The 19,475-nt window shown below is 42.3% G+C and overlaps 1 protein-coding gene across 41 annotated transcripts in view; it reads right to left on the bottom strand.

The window, feature by feature from the left end:
- MAP2 (microtubule associated protein 2) overlaps nucleotides 1–19,475 on the bottom strand; it is a 218,760-nt gene that overhangs the window by 152,747 nt on the left and 46,538 nt on the right. For 40 of the 41 annotated variants that reach the window (XM_074548092.1, XM_074548077.1, XM_074548082.1 and 37 more), the window contains one exon: nucleotides 18,503–18,561. Coding sequence is in view for 10 of the 41 variants with exons in the window: in XM_074548068.1 (XP_074404169.1) it covers nucleotides 18,503–18,561 (59 nt within the window). In the remaining 31 variants the exon portion in view is untranslated. Of the gene's footprint in view, nucleotides 1–18,502; nucleotides 18,562–19,475 lie in introns of those variants that run through there. The other variant, XM_074548091.1, reaches the window with a different exon arrangement.

Below are 19,475 nucleotides of genomic sequence, written 5' to 3' on the forward strand. Positions count from 1 at the left end.
CCCACACACACTGGGAAAGCAGGGATGTGACTCACATGGCTGCTGAGAAACTCAGCTCCTCACAGAGCTCTCATCACTGTGCTCCTTGCTCTGAGACTGAGCACCAGCTGGAGTGGTCCCCTTGCTGCTGAAACCTTGCCTACTCTCCTTTCTGCAAAGTGTCTGCAATCCTTTCTTGCTTTGCATGAGAAGAGGACAAGAGAGACACCTTGGTGACTGGAGGGTGGAAACAGAAGGTATGACTCAGTACTATTAAACTGGAAGGACAGCTGCCTAAAGGCCAGAAACTGTGCAGATAACACCACCCATTTGGGTGAGCCTTTGTGGCATCACTTCCATTATGGCTTTCTGCTTTTGAAAGGAGCTTTGGAGAATGCAATTACTCAAGGCCTTTGATGTTTCCTCATGAGTTAAACCACCACTAGGACCACTAGGAAGTACTAGCACAAATTTGTTTTCACTTAGAGAAGCACAAAACCTCTTTAATTCCTCTGCTAATTCTCGAGTTTCTAAAGAATCTGCTTTCACTGCCTGGTCCACACCTGCATCCAAAGGCATCTCCTGGACTGATCTGATCCTGGTTGCCTTACCTAGAGTGCTCGTTCCTCTGCTTCATCCAGAACATGTAAAATCAGACTGAGGAGCAGGGCAGAATTCTACAGCTAAATCATTCCAAAGCCAAACAAGGAATCACTGTGTTTCCAAAGATGGGGACAATAGCGTGCACTGCAATTTTGCAAGGAAAAACAAAGTTGCACAGATGAATGTGGACACAGCCCAAGCATGTTCCACACAAAGCTTCAAGAGTTTCAGCTGCTACTGGGAAGGAACTGTCTCTGTTATCTGACATGTTGCTAAACAGCTGTTAACTCCCTTTTCTTGTGGTATAAGCACATTTTTTCTCTAGAGAGATGCAATCTGGGTTGCACAGAGAGATGTCTTTCTAAAAGTACCATATTTCCTCATGCTCTCAATGCACCACGGGCATGATATTTGTGATGGAAGCATTACCAGGTTGGAATTACCAGTGCTCCCTCCAATCTTGTACCCCCTCCTCAGATATAGTGGACTCGACAGAATGTAATAGATCATCTCCATTTTAGATACTTTTTTTTGCACATTTTGTTCCTTTCACTCAGCAGTTTCATTGACCATGAGGCTTATCTTCTTAGGACAGGAACTGAGCTCACTAACATCTCTTCTGCACAACCAGGAACCAGGAGAAGGATGCTTAAGCAGACAGACAAACAGCAACATTTATATTTCCTAGGCTTCAGGCCACAGCCTAGGGAAAAGCTCTTCTGTAAGAGAATGACTTTATTCTCAAGAATCTATACTTGAAAATTAGGACTATACTTCATTATTTTTCTGGAGGGAAGAAGCCTATCTTTTCCTGAAGTGATGGAAAACAGAAGCATTCCAAGACAACTGTATCAAGATTACCATTTCATGTCCATGTTCCTCAGTTTGGCACTTCAAAAATACCATTACACACTCTACCTGCAGGACTTCCAATACCACTGATTCAAGGTTTGCCAGTCATTCATGATTATTTAAAGGTGAAATTAAAACAGAATAAAAACAATAACAGAAGCAAATACCTTTGGAGCACAAAATTAACAAAGAGCCCCTCCTGCTATTAAAGGTATTTTCTAATCACACCAACATATTTATTTGCTTCCAGAAGGAAGAGAATGAGGCCCTTCAGCCCAATGGTAATTTGCAAAATAAAGCATGGAAGATAATAAAGCTAAAAAGGCACAGTGATTCAGAAGAGAAATGTCACCTTGCTAATAACTATTGTTTGTCTATCAAATAGGTTCATTAGTGAGGATGAATCACAGCAAACATCACTGCCAGTTTGCCCAACAGTATTTAGTGAAGTCAGGAATAACATGTAATAACCAGATGATTTCCTGCAACAAAATGTCAGTGCAAGCTATAGCTGTGAAGGTTGAAGCTGCGTCCAATGAAGACCAGAAACACTCTTCCCACCCCCCAGCAATGTTTCAAAGCAATAGTGGCACCTTGTCAGAGGGCAGAAGTCACATCTCCTCTTGAATCTGCCAATGAAGATTTGTTGTCATTGGAGCACAACAAATTTGCCAACATCTTATTTTACAAAAATTTTATCATTTGAACTCATGCTTTTCTAAATATAATCCATTTCTTAAAAACACATGAAACCATTTATCCACTGAAAACTAACAAGTGCCACAGTGGCTCTGAGGATCAGTACCCAGAAACCACAGGAAAAAACCTAAAGGCAATTTTTCAAATACTTCCCGTTTCCAAGACTAGAGAATCAGATGTGCTCATCCTAGAGTAACCAGGTTAACATTTAAAACATAACCAAAACCATTCAACACACAAATGTAATGGGAGGAAAACCCAACTATTTCTAGATCTGACATGTACAAGCTGTGTTTCAGATTCCAAATGACTCCAAATGAGGCTTAGTTCTCCATGTCTTTTGTCAACTGTTACTACCTATGGGAAGGTAGGTGTACTCATATTCCTAATTAAATATCTAATCACCTCACTGTGGGTACTAACCAGGGCACCTGTTTGCAAGCACCAACTGACACGTTCTCAGTTCTTTATTAGGAAACCCACCCCTTGTCCTGTGTGTACATTGCATTTTTCTGCCTTTTTGCTTGCTGCAGCTTTCTTGATCCAGTCCAGAAATGAGATTTACAAAGCTGAGGAGGGAAAAAGCACTCCAAAGCTGACACTATCACCTGTGAAACTAACTGCCACAGCATGGCCCTGCCTTTCTCCTTTGGCACTCCTAAGAACCTGGATCTCAGAATGCCTTTCAAGCCCAATTTCTATCATCATAGACTCATATCTCTCCTGCTTTATGTTAACTGCCTTTTAAAAGATTCACAGATTTCTAAGACTTGGGAAAAAAGTTCAAACAGACTGAGATTGGTTTTAAATACACACATGACTCGCAGCACAACATTTCTATTGCTGCAGCCAGGATATCCAGTCACATTAGTGGAAAATTACTATTCTAAATAACTCCTCTCTCACATCTCTACCCTCCAAACTTTTCCTTGGATGCCATTTAATTTTCTTACACTCTCCATACATTCAGACCACCACTAACACCAGGCTGGACAGTGCTGGACTCCTCTTGCACTCTCAGTATAAGTCTCCTCAGTTTTATTTACTAGTCAGGTGAATTATCAAGCAACTACTTCTGAGTTCCTTGATCCTTATGTGACATTAGCCTAAGTGTTAGCAGGGTCAGGAACACAACACTTCTGGCTGCAGTAATACCAAGTTACTTGAACCTGGTTTAGCTCAACAGTGATAACCAGCACAGGCTCTCTCTCTTATGTTCTCATGGCTCAAAAGCTTTAATTCAAGGTGATCAAAAGACATGTTAGCTTCAGGCCTTTGTTGGTGCCTTTTGGAACTGCAGCCTGCCAGCATGAAAGAATCGTGATAGTAACACTTTTTTTCTTCTTAAGAAAAAATAAATTAGGGGGGAGGGGAAAAATAAATAAAAAGGCAGTAAAAATAGATCTGGCTGGAGACCAGAGACCACAAGAACTGGCTCACAGGAAATTGTCCTCTTCAGTTACTAGACAGAAATTTTTTTCCCACGTATTACATGCATCAGGCAGGGACAGGATGGTTTTAGACTCACTCCAAAAGGCACATTATCACAGGATAAGCTAACTTGCAATCTTATATGGTTGGGAAGAAAGGGAAGAGAGAGGCTATTTCCAGTTCATACTAGCAAAGCATGAAGGATTCCAGAAGATGCTTTGTGCATTTTGTTTATTTGCATTAGCAAGTTTCAGTTACTGAGTTTTAAAATAAAAACATTAAAACATTTCAGTCAACAAAGCAGTAACAGAAACACCATGAAACAGAGGTGCAGAGCCCCTGATTTCAATGGCTCTACTCATATAAGAGGGCATTATTCACAGCACCTCATTCACTCAGGTCTTTACATGCTCTTTCCTTGCAGAAATATTGCATCTATTTTCATTGTACCACTCTAATTGAGCTTAATAGCATATTACTTAACCAGGTCCACAGCTACAGGCAAAGCCTTTTAATACAAAAATTTCCTCACTTGCCAATGAGTGCTTTCGTCTCACAATGAGGAAATGTTTGCACAAATGTGGCTGCTATTGCAGAGTGTTGTTGTTGGTCTAAGCCATGAATGAAAACAGCTAAATCTCCTCCCAAACAGCTTTTGTGGTGTGCAATGATAATGACAATTTGGCTCTATCATCTGGCTAGAACTTCAAGCAGCTTTTACTACTTACTCCTCAGTGTTCTGCAGGCACTAAACTGTAGGCTTCTCTCAAATCATGCCAACTGTTCTCTGGAAGCTTTATTTTATGAAACCAGTTCTCCCAACAGCAACACTGCTAGTGCACATCTAAGGACAGCAGACTTGCTGCATGGCTCGGCAGCATGCTAAATGTAGTTACACTGCTTGAGGTCACCCAGGAAATCAGCAGCAGAGCTGGGCTTGGAGCACAGCCTGCCTGAAACCCACTCACCCTTTCTGCTGGCCATGACACCAAGATCCAGAGATATCACACTGTGCTCTGCATCACAGTGTTCAAAGCCAGCCATGGTCACAGATGCACCTATACCTGCACAGCAAACTTCGAATCAATCCTGACACCACACTAACAAAGAACAGGAAAACCTAGGACTTTTTAATTTTCACTTGCTGAGCTTCCCTGACCTCACTGAGCCGATTTTTCAGGCTGGTTCTACTGTTTCCATTATGTGGCTCTAAACTATCATTCCTAGAAAAGCCATTCACCAGCTTTTCTAGGAACTCAATAACTCCCCCATCCCCAGCACCTTTTTTCTGTACTTGTTAAGGACCATATTCTGCTCCCCACACAGACACACTAACTAGCACCTTCTTCCCCAGCACTCCCACTGCTGTCCTGCAAATCCCATGCTGCAGCAGAGCTTGGCTCTCCTGCAGCCAGCACAACAGTGAGGGACCTGCAGCAGTGCTAAATTACAGAAGCTTGCTGGGCTGCAGACATGGGTGTGAAGGCCAAAATCCAGACCATAAGCAAGGACTGGTCTGGAGAAGAAATTATATCAAACTGCAGATTTAAACATGTAACACATAAAACACCCGGTCTAGAAAGTGTAGGTGAGTTGGCAGAACTCCCCACCTGAATGTGGAGGTGTTGTCACCTCCTGGTGCTCACTCTCAGAATTATCTAATAGACAAAAATTACACTAATTCAGAAGTTAGGCTTTAAAGTAGTCCTTATGCCTAGTTTAGACCCTTCATAATACAATCATGCAACAACTGCTCCTATAGCACTCTAACAAGTATCTTGTTCCACTTGCTATTTTAAAATAAAAACATCCCAAAGAAGTATCCCTTAACATGTAGAACTGTGTATTTCCCAAGTACTTGCCATGAAATCAATATTGAAAACTCAGGAAAAATACTCAGGTCAAACTCATGTTTAATAACAGAACTCCATCTTCCAACGGCCAGCAAATAGAAAAGGAGATCTGGAAGTTCTCAGGATGCTTAAGACACTGTCTCTCCCTTTATTCACCTGTAGCATTTAATACCTGAATCCAAAGCTGTTCACACTACATGAAGACACATTCTTAGACAATGTGGGGCTGAACAAAGTGTCTCTCTCCAGTGAAGAGGCTTAAAACAATTTCACACCCCGCTTTTCAAGAGGCAGGTGAGGGGCTCCTCCAGACCCCCACAAGGCTCATGTCTGCTAGACTCCCCCTCATCTGGGGAGAAAAGTTGTCTCCTGTATCATACACAGCTACAGAGTACTGCAAAGTATGAAAACTGTAAAAAGAGATGGTCATGGAAGAACCTTGAAGATTTTCACCAACTCCTTATGATGCCTTAAGTTTTAGCTTTCATATTTTCCAGATTCCTGTACTGCATTAACGTATAACTCTGAACTTCATACGAAGTGTTAGCAAGATCTCATCACAGTTTAGTCAGACAAAACAATCCTTTTGCAGCCTGAGAACCAAGGACACCATTGCAGCTTCAGGCCCAAGAAGTATAAATAACAGCAAATTGAGGAGAGCAGTCTGGGAGGATGGAACTGCATAACCTGAAGCTGCAATTGGACAATTAACCCCAACATGTAAATGGACCAAAACTTATCAAAGTGTGAAAACATCTCACCTATCACCCTTACTGGCTGTAGCCTTGGCCAGGCTCTTGTACAGCCCAAGGTGTACCCTCTAAAGGCCTTTTAATAAATCCCTGCTTTATTCCTTTAACACTGCCTAGCCCCTGTTCTAGGCAGCCTCTCAAGGCACCATTTCTGTGCAGAGCACAGTGTGCTAACTCCATCACACCCAATTCCTCTGAATTCAAACCAGCACACAAGGTGCAGCCAGTCACTGTCAGCCCTGCTGTCCTTGCCAAGGACACCACCAGAGCACATCACCTCTGGAATCACATCTCCAAGCAGCTCTGGCACTGTCCTGTCCTATGGCATGGCTCATTTACCTGGCTCTGAGCACTGACCTTTTGGCCCTTTTTATTTCCCAGCTGCTGCACTCCCTGCAGCTCACACCATCCCCATCTAACCTCATCATGGCAAATAGTCACAGCCTGTTCTCTAAGCTCAGGCAACATTTACATCTGCACCACTTCATTTGGCCTAACTTTCCTAGATTTTGTTACTCCTGCCTGAATAAGCTATTTCTACATCTCTACATGACTTTTCTTTCCAAGTTCTAATACCTATGAAATGTCTTTTCCACTCCATCTCCTTCAGCACCTAGGAAGCATACAAAAACCTCAGCAGCCAACCTGTAACAGATCAAAACATCCCTGCTATTTACCAATTTGTCTCAAAGCAGAACATCACAAGGATCTCTGCTTTACCCTGAGGAGCAGAAGAAAGGTCATGTCTTCCACTGTTTTCCTGCTGATAATCCAAGCAATCTTTCCTTTGCAATTTGCAATCAGCACTCAGAAATTCTGTGGTTTAAAACCATGACTTAGCACAACCACATTACACAAGACCAAGAGGAGACACACGACCAGAGGACTCTGTGGAGAAACACAATAAATAAACAGGCTGTGTGTCTCTGAAACACAAGATGTGCATGGAGGCAAGAGCAGTGCCCATTTCCCAACAACCCACCAATACCCCTGGTCCACTCCTCACTGGTGGAGAACAGGGTCTGCAGCAACACTTGTTCATCAAGGGGAAATCAGAAAACATCTCCAGAGGAGGACAAGATTTGAACAGGAGAATTAAAGAACCTTTAAGCCAAAGTGATGAATGTGACAGCTCCCATGCAAAGAGCCTACTCTACTGAGACACACCAAGTTCACATAAACCTTCAAACTTAGCATTCTTGCAGAGGAACTCAGCCAGAGCTGAAGAAAATAGCCTTTCTAGAAATGCAAGCACTGACACTTTACAGGCTGTTTCTTGGGATTTCACAGCTAAAATATTTTCTTCAATCTCCCTGGAAAATAGACTCAGAGCAATGTGACCAGACTGGATCGCAAACTCTTTCATTAACACAGCATCATTTTTGCTTATCCCCTGCTCCAAAGAGTCTAATTTCAGACTCATAGGGTAGATAACAGCCTTCTGAGATGTGCTGCCCTTGTGAAAGTTGGTATGAAAAACCCTCTGTGGGCTTACATCCCCTTTCATTATGTCTGCACCTGCAAAAGCACAACTCAGACTTTCACTCCATTTCTCTATGTCTTCCTAATTCCACACATGCCATGACTGAACTCATACATAAATGCCAACTTGCAACTGCTGTATATAGCTAATTAGGGAGCAATTACTGCTTCCTGATGAAGGCAGACACAGCCTAGTAGAGGCAGGGCAGTGTCCACTCTGCCCTGACCACCTCCTACCGTCACAGCAAAGCTTCAGCCTGCACTGACCTGGCTGCAGGGCTGGGTCATGCTGCCCACTGACAGAAGGGTCTGCAAAATGCCATCCTCTGCTATGGCTGCAAAGGGCTCTGTGCAAGAGGGAAACGACAAGATTTGGGGCAGGCCAGCAATATTTGTAAAGTTCATCTTGGGCTTTCCTGCTCAAAGACTCTAAACTGATGTTTAATATAGAAGAGTACCCTACTGCTTTTTATAAAACTTCTGGTCCAAGTCTCAGTCATTCCACTTAATCTAAATGTCCTTCTAGGTTTTTTTCCTCCCCTTGCAAGAGCAAGTTTTATCCACAGAGTCATGCACTTTAAAAATGCCCTGAAACCACAAATCACAGTTTCTGTACCCAGACACATGATTCATAACCACAATAAACTTGTTTGAGGCTTGCCTACTCTCTTCTGCATTGACACTAATTCTAAAGATGAGGTGCAGATTGCCTCTCCTGCAAATATGCTCTGTAACCTTGAGGAGACCTGGGTAACCTTCAGCCTCAGCTTCATTCCTTAGCTGAGGAGAGCAAACTGGGAAGATGGGACTTCATAATCTGTAATTGGACAATCAACCCCTACATGTAAATGGACCAAAACTTTGGTCCTTTGGTCATTACCTAAAGAGATTGCAATTTCAAAAAGACTGCATCAACTGCATCAGCGGCCAGTATCCATGACCCATCCTATGAATAGTGCTCCCTAAGAGGAGAGCTTGCATCTTCAAAACTTATCTTCTCAATGAGAAATAGAGGAAATGGTTCCATGCACAAGAGCAGCCCCCTTGTGCCAGTCAGACCTTCCTCAGCCATGAGGACTCACAGAGGAAGGGTGGGTGAAGTCAGCATAAAGGAAACTTACATGCTGCTCCTGACTTGCAGCTAAAAAATATCAGACTTTGGCACTACTTCAAAAGAAATTACCAATCACACTGCTTGTCCAGGTAGCCTGCAGGGTCTAAAATGGCACATTGTCCATGAAACCCACAGGTCTCCTCCAGCTCAGAAGGCTCTCCATGCATGGCTCAGCAGAAAAGGAACCTTCTTGCCTGAGCAAACAGGCTGCAAGGCCCACCCATCTTTACACCTGCACAGAACAGTTTAACTCTGGGGCTCCTGGAGTGCATCCTCCCACCACAGGGAGCTGGGTCTGGGCAGCTCCTGTTTCTCTTCTGACTGCTCTTGGGCCCTTCTGCACTTGGGCAGTTTGAGTTCATCCATCAGCTCCTAGCACAGAACTGGGCAGGATGACCAGCAAGCTGCTTCTGTTTGCACATTTAGTTTTATCATCTTCCTGAATGGAGGGGTTTGTCATGGGCATCAGTGAAGGAGCCAAGAAAACAAAGAGCTGCTTTAGCTGACATGCCACACAGCACACTTTCCTAACCTCTTTTCCTTCAAATGGCTGCAGGTCCCCCAAAGAACACAGTGAAAGCAATATTTTCCCACAGGCATGAATAGATTACAGCATTTCTCTGAACTGCAAATTATTCTATTACTGGTTAATGATTAGCACTGCTGCAGGAACAAACCAAACACTTCAAACTCAGCTCTAGATTTTGTTCTGAAAAACCCTTTACATGTAAGGTGCTCTCCCTGGTACTGCACTTAGGAAAACAGAATCACTTTTGTCCATTCACTGAGACACCAGAAAACCATTTTAAATAAAGGGTGGGAATTGCCCATGATGAGCAGAAACAAAAAAGCCAAGTTCTTGCACTACAGTAGTTTTGTGAGACTTGCTTCTTCCATCTCACATGGTAATAGATGAACACTGAAAGCAATTTCCCATCTTGTTTTGTCAGTACATGGACACCAAATAAATCCCAAGATGCAGAAGATACACAGAAGGCTTTTTTCTACTTCTTTTTGGTTGTATAACTACAGGACATAGTTATGACACTCATGCTACTTAAAGAACATAAAGGCAAATAACATAAAAAACACAAAATATACGGGGAAAAATGCTACATTTGTGTAAATCTAGGACATCTTTCAGGTGTCTGGCTGGCTGGTACAGAATCTGGTGACATTCTTTACAGAATGGCTTGACTTAAGTAATCCATTTTCTTAAATGGTTTATTTGCATAAGACTCTGAGACACCTGACAGCAGGCAAAAAGCAGCTGCATCAGCAGGCGCCACACTGCTCTCAGGTCTCAATGCTGATTATCAGCAGCAGAGATGCTGATACCAAGGAACACTTAATTGCCTGCTCACAGCCCCCAACCATTCTCCCAGTTCCAGCACCTCCTTCAATGCAGTGCACAAAAGGAACTTTTTTTTTTCCATTCCCAGAAAGGGCCTGCCATGGGATGGGCAGCCTGGGCCTTCTGCTGACCATACAGCATGCAACAGTACTGCCCAGGAGGAAACTGGGAAATGCCAAACCCTGCTGGCACAGATTCCAATGGAATCATGAAGGCCAAATGTGACACAGGGGATGGGTCAATGCCATGGAGAGCAAGCAGATATCATGGAGTTATGCTGTGATGCCTTCCCAAACCTTAGCACTGAACCAAAGATGAGGCTCCTCAAGGCTGAGCCCTTGCACCATATCTGGCTGTTTAAACTTAGCAATGCACTCCCAAAAAATTTGACCAGTCTGAGCAGAAAAAAAGCAAACCCTCCCCGATATGCTCACTATTACTGCCAGGGTCCAAGAGCTGCTGTAAATGAGGAAGGCACAAAGGCTTTCCTGTTGCTATGCTACAGATGTTGCTCAGCATTTTCATGCTGTATTTCTGAGACTCAGGAGCTGGTTTTGCTGGCTGTAACTGCATGGGGGTGCAAGTCTATTGAAATCAAGGGACATAAACAATTTCAGAGATAAAAAAGCATCTGGCCCTGTTGCTTCAAGGCTTCTAGCACAAACACAACATGCACAATTGCATTCTCACATGAAGAGTTTGAGTACAGAAATCCTGAGCTTCAGCTTCATAATAATCCTCCTGCTTAATATGAGAATGCATAATTGTCAATACATAACAATGGCAGATTCAGTCAGAATTGTATTTACAAGTTCAAGCTTTCTAGCTCAGCTTCCATGGCCCACATACAAAACTTGCCCTTGAATTTGCCTGAAAAAAACATCAGCTTTTCATCCAAAGCAGTAGTTCCCTACTTGATGGGCTGGAGTCCACATGTTCTCCTTCTGAACACATTGCAAAGTGCTCCAGAGGCACGCACCCCTGCTCTAATTAGAAACAAAATACAATTTTATACACATATCTGCTCATACTGTTATTGTTTGCACTATGAAGCTATTTCTCAGTTGTTAGATCAGGCTAAGCTGCTAATTAAGATGTACAAAGAAAAAGCCACTTTGGTGGAAGAAACAAAAAAGCACTGCATGAGGCTCAGGAGCTTGGAATCTGATCCCAGCTGGGTCACAGACTTGCCTACTTATTGCCAGCATTAATTAATAACATTAATATCCTAATGTTCCTCATTTCCTCAGATGCAAACTGGAAAAACTAACGGAGTCTGCTAATGGAGACACTCTGTACTTCAGGACTGGATCTCCAAACATGCTCCTTCCTCACCGCCCCAACTATGGAAAAAAAAAAAAACCCACACAAAGGAGTAACATGGGATTTTCTGGCTTCTAAACCTGGCCCTTTCATCACAAGGTGAGCAAGGACACAGAGCTGCACACTGCACACTGCTCGAGAACAGGGGCTTCCCTCTACCCACAGTCTTGGATGAGTTCAAACTCATTTGTGACTCCTGCACCTTTACCTCCCACCGCACCTCCATAGCAAGAATTTTTGTGCAGGCACTATTTCCTGACTGGTGTTTTTCCAAACCAGGTCCAAAAGCCTTTCTCAGATGTAAACATTTAACCACACAGAGCCTCACCACCCACCCAGCTCCTAACCCCATCACACATATTTCCATCAACTTTTCTATAGAAGGATTATTGTGTAGTTCAGCAGGTACCACAAGGAAAAAATAATTACCAGAAGCTTATAAAGCTCTGGATTTCAAATGCAGCACCATTGTGAAACACTCATTTTCCCTTATCTCTGAGATTCTTATTGAAATATTTAGAAAGACCAGTCTGAGTGAGACAGCTCTGTCAAAAGCACATGAATCAGTTGAATTCTTGCCTACAGTTCCATATCTCAACTAAATCTCCCCTAAGAATGCACTTAAAACCTAAGGATTGAGGTTTTCATGTTTTCAGCCACACCATTCCCATTGACTATTACTCAGATGATGAGTCTTAGGAAGCTCAGCTCAAAGCAACCACAACAATAGTGTGAGAAAAGTGCATTTATACCAATGCCTGGCAATGGAAAGCACCACAGTATTTGGATTACAAACCTAGGTGATGAAGAAACACAGCAAAGCACAAGCAGCCCTGTGTGCTAGCAGAGAGTAAATATGGACAACAGAGACATGGACTATTCTAAAGAAGTATTTTTCTCTTTCTTAATGAGAATCAAAACATTATCCCATCCCCTAGAAGTGTAGAGTTTACTTGATTTTATCACCATTTGAGACTAGTCTTAACAGCCTAAGAACTATAAACTTGACAAAGTTATTTCAGCTACACAAAAATATCCAGAGATATAATAAAGGATGCGTAATTTGCATATTTTTAAAAGTGTTATATGTTTCATTCACAGAACAAAACAACCAAATAATATATTTTATATTATGTATTTGTATATTTTTTACATATATATACACACACTATATTATACTAGTAATAAGGAAAATCAGTTCCAAGCAAAACCAGTTGGGTTTCACAAGAAAGTTTTAAAGTCAGTAACTCCTGTATTGATACATTGCTCAGACAAATGAAGTGAATTCTACAGCCCACCTTTCAAAGCCTGAAAATCAAGGATTTGGTGAATGGCTTCCCATTAATACCCCAGGCTTCCAAGGTGAGAAGCAACACAAAAGGAAAAACTCTATTACCTTTAGATGATGAGGCATGTTTATGCCTGCAGCATTTAAGAACTGGAAGAAAAATAACTGATTCTTCCTATGACTGTAATCTCTTTTTCCTCAGGATGTCAACCCTTTTATCTTGCAGACCTGGCCACACCAGAAAATCTGACATTGCCTTTAGGCAGAGCTCCAGTGAGACATTTCATACAGCCCTATCAGACTGAACAGCTTTAACCCTGGTTCTATTATTACTGGTACCAGTAGGGAAACAGAAGCAAACAACTATGAGTGACTTTTTTAGAAGAAAGACTTTTGACATGTCAATTGTTGAGGGGTAATGTGTTCAGAAACCTGTGAAAACATAAGAAATTGAGATAAAAATCTACCAACAGGATATGAGCTGGGGCTCTAAGCAACATAAGAGCTTCTGCCTCTGAGTGCTACACACACTGAAATGCTCTCTCCCCACCAATAATAAAAGACACTGAGGATGTAAAGGCATTACAGCCGTTCTTTTCAAAGGTTTTAAGTGAAGTAAATCTTGTAGATAAAGATACTATCTCCTACACCTGGGGGGCAGGGAGAAAAAACACATACCAAAAAGTCTTTCAGGAGTAGAAACTTTTATCCAGGTCTTCACCATTCACCTGCAAACCTACCTGTTGTTCCTGCTGTATCAAATAATCTCATAGAAGATATTTTCTATCTCCAAAGAGATTTATCTTGCTTAATTTAAACCTTTACGGTTAGAACTAAAGGGCATAACATTTCTTCAAGACTGTCTCAGAAGACATCATTGCTGCACATCACAAAAAAGATCTGGCTCCTACTCCCATTGAAGTCAAAAGTAAAAATCCTACTTTCTGCTCTGTAGAAGGATCTAATCAAAACTGTTTATCCTATTGCCTTCCAGCCTCCTGGTATGACATGCAGGAGGTAGTAAGGAATGTGGTTTTGCCCCACTGAATAAAATAAGGTTACAAAATATTGTAAGGGCCTATTACACAAATGTATTCCACACAAATGAATGGCATCTCAGAGTGACTGAAGACTAAGCATTAAGTAGAAGCAGATGCTTGCAATTCTACAATATGTTGTTTCCCTTTTTCCTTTTAAAAGAGAAGTTGTGCACCACCTGTTCCTTCCATTTTTCTTTTTTTTTTTCTTCCTGAAGGCACTGCTGGCAATGGAATTGCCCATCAAAAACAACCCACAAACATTTACTTGGTTAACTAACTAGCACTCAGGAGCTGCTGGCATCAATAAGAACAGCGTGCTCAGATACTCCTTCAATAAACAGCCTGCTAGCCTTTGGGTTTCACATCTGGTGTTTGGTAGAATGGCAACCCAAGCATTTGGTATTACTCAGAAAACTGCATCTTTATATGTCATATGTAATCAGAGAAGATGAAAAGTAAAGTGGTCCTTAAAAGAACACCTATTTCTGTACATTTCTAATCTCAGGTTTTGGATTATTTCAGCAAGTGGAGTTTGGACATGGAACCCAAATGCACCTGAAAGAGAACTATAGGAACCCAGTTTTGCTGCTGTGCAGTAACAACATATTGTGATGACTCCAGTAGAGGCATGCAATGAGAAATCTGGTCTGTCAGACTTCATACCACAAGCACACCTGCTTCAGAGTCATGTGGGCGCCAGCTGGTTTGTCTGCAGAAATTCTACAGCCACCACCTTCATCCAGCACCTCCCACTTGTTTCCTCCCCTGGTCCTCATCCTACCACAAGCTTCTGGGGAAGAAGACACCACACCAACATCTTTCCTGCTTTTCCAGCTACAAACACAGGAAGCATCACACAGCTCTGCAAGGCCACGAGCTGGGGCTGGCTGATGTCACAGTTTGTTGCCTCCATCCCGAACTGCTGGATGCAGCCCAGGCCATGTGCTTTTCTAACTCAGCAGCCCAGTGGCTGGGCCACAGCCCTGCCTCTGCCCAGGGCTAGCAGGATTGCCCCCTGAGAGTGCAAGACAGCGTGCTGCACATCCCAGCCAAGTGCTGCCGGGGGCAAACACCACAGGAAAACTCTACATGGACAAACTCTCTCCCTCTGCCCCACACCCCACTGCAGGGCTCCTTCTTACAAGAACAGAACTTGGAACAAGACAAGGAGCACTTCCAATCAGCTGGAATGCTGGCAGGTATTTTTGGGGCAAGATCAAGTTGCTTACAACTCCAATGTAAATCGTGAAGGCTTAGTCTAAATACCTTCTGCCTCACATGATTCTCTCCCAAAGAGATTCTCTCCAAAGGATGTTGGATGTAATATCAATGGTTTCAACAGGTAGGTCTTTCTCTTTTTATTTATTTTTTTTAATTTTAGCACAAGGAGAATATCATACAGAAAACCTGTCACAGAGAAAGAAGTAGGGCCCAAGGATAACACCCTGCTGTTTGACCATGTGGACTGTTCTCACTCCTCTGTGCCACGTATGACATTGCTTTCCCCACAAACCTCTGAGTTCCTGAGAGTTGCTGTGGGAGCAATTTGAATGCTGAATCCCTTTACACTTTCTGTTCCTAGCAGGAGAGAACGTTAATGGTGTGTACAGATGAGCAGCTCTGCAAAACAACTTGAGGTGCATAATCTTACACTGGGAACTAGAGAACCAGTATACCCTGGCAGGATGAAACTTAGGTTTCTCCAAGAGATCAGGTGCCTTATTACAATTTTTTATTTGCTGGGCTACAGCAGATCACTTGTACAAGAGAAACAGCCCAGAACAGCAGCAATTTAAAGAAAGAAGTATTAAAGACACCACAGTGTAAGTGGTGATGACATTTCTTGTATATTTTAAAAACAACACAAAGGCAAATGTTCAGCTAGCTCTGTCTGTTTATAGGGCTTCTGAGAACACAGTTCACTCATTTCCTTCATTCTACATATTCTCTATGTTTCTTCTAGAGTTAATGGAAAGAGAGAGGTTCTTCAGAAAATGGCTCAATCCCACATTGCCTTCCCAGCTTCCTGAGATGCTCATCTACAGCAGGAGGAGATCAGGGTAAGCACGCTGCTTGCAAGTAATGGCATACAAGGGCCTAATGTTATGCTAGGCAATGCAGGTCTTCAGGCTTCTGATAAAATTCTCTTCTGTTTTTTGTTCATACCACAGAGAAATTAACCATTAATAAAGAGAGGCTTTGGTACCATTATGTACACTTAGGTTCTTCCTGTGAAATATTCTGATAAGAAATAAAGCCATCTTTTTGTTGCTTTGTTTTCCCCAGGTTCTCAGTAAAACACAACAGTTCTGCTTACATTTAATATTTTCTTTTGAGGATTGGGTTTTTATTGCCCTTCAAGTGTGAAAAATTAGGTGATATTTATGTTCAACACATGCCTGAGTTTGCAGAGACAAGCCTGAGACAAACAGTCTTGTTTTCATTCCTTTGTGCAAGATACACTGCTGTCTGATGAGCAAAGAAGGACCTTTGGGGCAGTTCAGAAAGTGATGCAACAGGCTGAGACCAATAAACAGGTGAAGAGCTTCTCTGTGCCATTATATGGGTTGTGTACACACCTAAGAGAAGGTTATAAGGAAGACTAGCAAGACAGAAAAAGAGAACTGAGCATGATCTGCATGTGCCCTAGATTCACAAGGAGTAGACAGAAAGAGAAGAACAAAACCTAATAAAATTGAAAAAGTTTGATGTGTTTAAACAGCCTTGGTGCACGACCACTCCTCTAGTCTGTACTGTGTGTTCAGCTTAATAAAATGGGATTTAGACAACTGATTATTTAATTACAAGAGGGCCTTTGCTCTCCATTTATGCAAGAACACAGCTTCTATTGATAAACTGTGAGCAGCTCAAATGCAGCTGAAAGTACCAATATCTAGGCACTGGGAGAAGTGGGTTACTGCTCAATTCTGTGAGCAGGCAGGAGTTTGCCTACTCCTTTCAGCTGAAGTTCACCAGCCTGCTCTGACTTTCCTGGTTACACACATCAGCTGTGATAAATCTTCGGTAAGAACAGACAGCACATTCAAACCCTGCTACAAAGACTACTGAAGCACAAACCAGCACAATGAAATGCAGAATGAATTCTCCTCAGCTTCCCTTCTGCTCTTTGCAAAAAGCACCCACCAAACAGCTTTGTCTTACACGTTCAGCTCAGATCCTCAATCACTCCTTCCTGTTTAAGTTTTTGGATTTGAGCTTATTACAGCTTTGAAAGACCTAGCTCTTCCTGACCATTTAACTTCTTGCCCAATGATTCAAGTTCAATGACATGCAGAGGCTGACAAGGAGCAGATAAAAGAAACCTCATGTGCTCACTGAAACAAAAGCCAAGACCACTTTTCACTGGATAAGGATACCAATAAGGATTAATACCCTGGCAGTTTCTACTCAAGAACAGTGACAACAGGAGCCTTGCTGATAAATCCTCACATCTCCCCTGATTCTCCCACTGCCAGAGAGGAACTTACATGACTGCGACAATTTTTTAAAACATCTTGAGAAATACAGTGGTACATCTGCACTGCAGCCCGTCACAGCTATAATGCAGCATTTCAGAGCTGGTGACAAGAAACACACTCTGAAACACCCAGCAGAGAAACACTGCTGCTCTGCCCTGAAATACTGCTGCTCGCTCTCTGGCTGTGGACACATCCTCCAGAAAGTTTTTTCCTTTGTGTGAAGGCATGAATCTATGACCTCCAAAAGAGAAATGTGAGGCAGCAGTAAGAGCAGCAATATTGTCACCAGAAACCACACCCAGCACACAGATACAGGCAACAAATGTCCTAGTTTTCACTCCTTTCTCCACCCGATAAAGAAGACAGAAAAGAACCAACTACAGAAAAGGTAAAAACCAAACCCAAGAGCAAAATCCAACTTCATTATGACTGTGCAGTGTCACTCAATAAACCTGGTGCTTGAAAACTTAACTTCTCTTGAACAAAGAATGACCAAGTAATTCTTCTTCCAATAACCAATGGATAAGTGAAAATGGTATTTCCCAGCTCTCTCTGAGCTGTTTTTCACTTGAGTCATTCAAATAACTAAAAGCTGTCTGCACCCATTACACAAACTCCCCTCTGAGCAGATAATACCAGGGGTGCAAGTGGGAAATCCTGGGATCAGCATCTCTCTGCCTCTGGGCTGTGTTGCAAATGTGCATATCCTATAAACAACCTCAATAAAACATTTCAATAAAACAGAGCAATGAATCCTCAGACAAGGTGAGCATGTGGTGACTAACACACAAGTGATCAGCACATGTTGTAGGGAACTTTTTTTGCTAAGTGTGAACTCTAAATTTAAAGTGCGAAAAGAAAAAAATGCCACGTCACAGATTCAACTTCCAGTGCTTGTGCTGAGCAGCAGCAGCTCAACTCACAATGACAAGAGGACATTTCCTACATAAAAGATGTCTACATTAAAAAACTGGCAAAAATCTCAATGTTTTTATTTTCACTTGTTTCCACCTCTGTGCCATAAACACCTTCACCGTGCAGCACAGAAAATGTAATATTTTCTTTGTTTAAAACACCATAAAAATACATAACTCATGTACATGCAGGCATAGGAGGAGTCCTGTCAAACTATTTGGGTTTGTTTGAACAAGCCCCAGAGATTCATTAGGTAATCCATCCCAGTAAAATCAAGATGCAGCATTTCCAGAACCCTGGAATGACTGATATGAGACCAACAAAAACAGAAAACCCACCTTGCAGTGTTGTTGTCACCTTGTCACTCACAGGATATTTTATTTCAGGTTTCCACAATCTGCAACAAAACAAAAGCTCTCAGTTAGTGGCAGCTGTTAAAGGGAAAAGCTTTATTTTTATTATATGAATTAAAGACTCATTAATTGGAACATGTTAATAAGAAAACGCCTTCCTTCTCAGCTTTTAGTAACATGCACGAAGTTACACCAAATGCTTCTTTTCAGTGGCTAGAACCTCTCTTGCCATCATAGCTTACATTCCTGGATTTGCATCAGACCATGTCTTACCAAAGAGCCCAGGCTTCCAGAATGCCTGTTTTTGTATAAAGTGCATAAAGCCATGGAAAAGCTGATTCCTCTGAAGCACAGGCTACACTATGGTGTCTGTTAGGATCAGAGTCTCACAGAAACAATTACATCACTTCCTTCTTTACAGAAGGAAGATGCTCTGAAGGCAGAACACCTTTCATGTATCTAGATTCACTGGGGATGATTTACCAAAAATTTGAAAAGATGCTAACAGCAGCAGCCCTAAGTACAAGGAGTCAGCAAGCAAACATTGCACATAATATAACCTAATTTACCAAAAGCTTCCTTGCTGACAGGAATCCCACAGTTACACTGCACAGTAACGAATGATGGGCTTACAAGGTGCAGACCAGACTCGTGGGAGCTATTAATTCAGTATCAGGTATCATGTACCACAGAAAAGCTGCAGCAGGGAAGTGCTGCTGAGCAGTCACAGAGAATTCTCTGGTGCTACAGCTGCTTTACTGCAGGAGCCTGGGCATCTCCTTAACTGCCTTGTGCTTGCCTTGCTCAACATCTAACAATGGATATAATACCATCACAATGGCATAAACAAGGACTAATTACTGCTTTGCAAATCCTGGGCTGGGAATGGCTAGGCAAGGGAGAGGCACTTATAAACTGCAAACCTGCTGGCATTTACAAATTGCATTGCCTAAGAAGG

The sequence above is a fragment of the Zonotrichia albicollis genome, chromosome 10, assembly GCF_047830755.1.
Source record: "Zonotrichia albicollis isolate bZonAlb1 chromosome 10, bZonAlb1.hap1, whole genome shotgun sequence".
Lineage (NCBI taxonomy): Eukaryota > Metazoa > Chordata > Aves > Passeriformes > Passerellidae > Zonotrichia > Zonotrichia albicollis.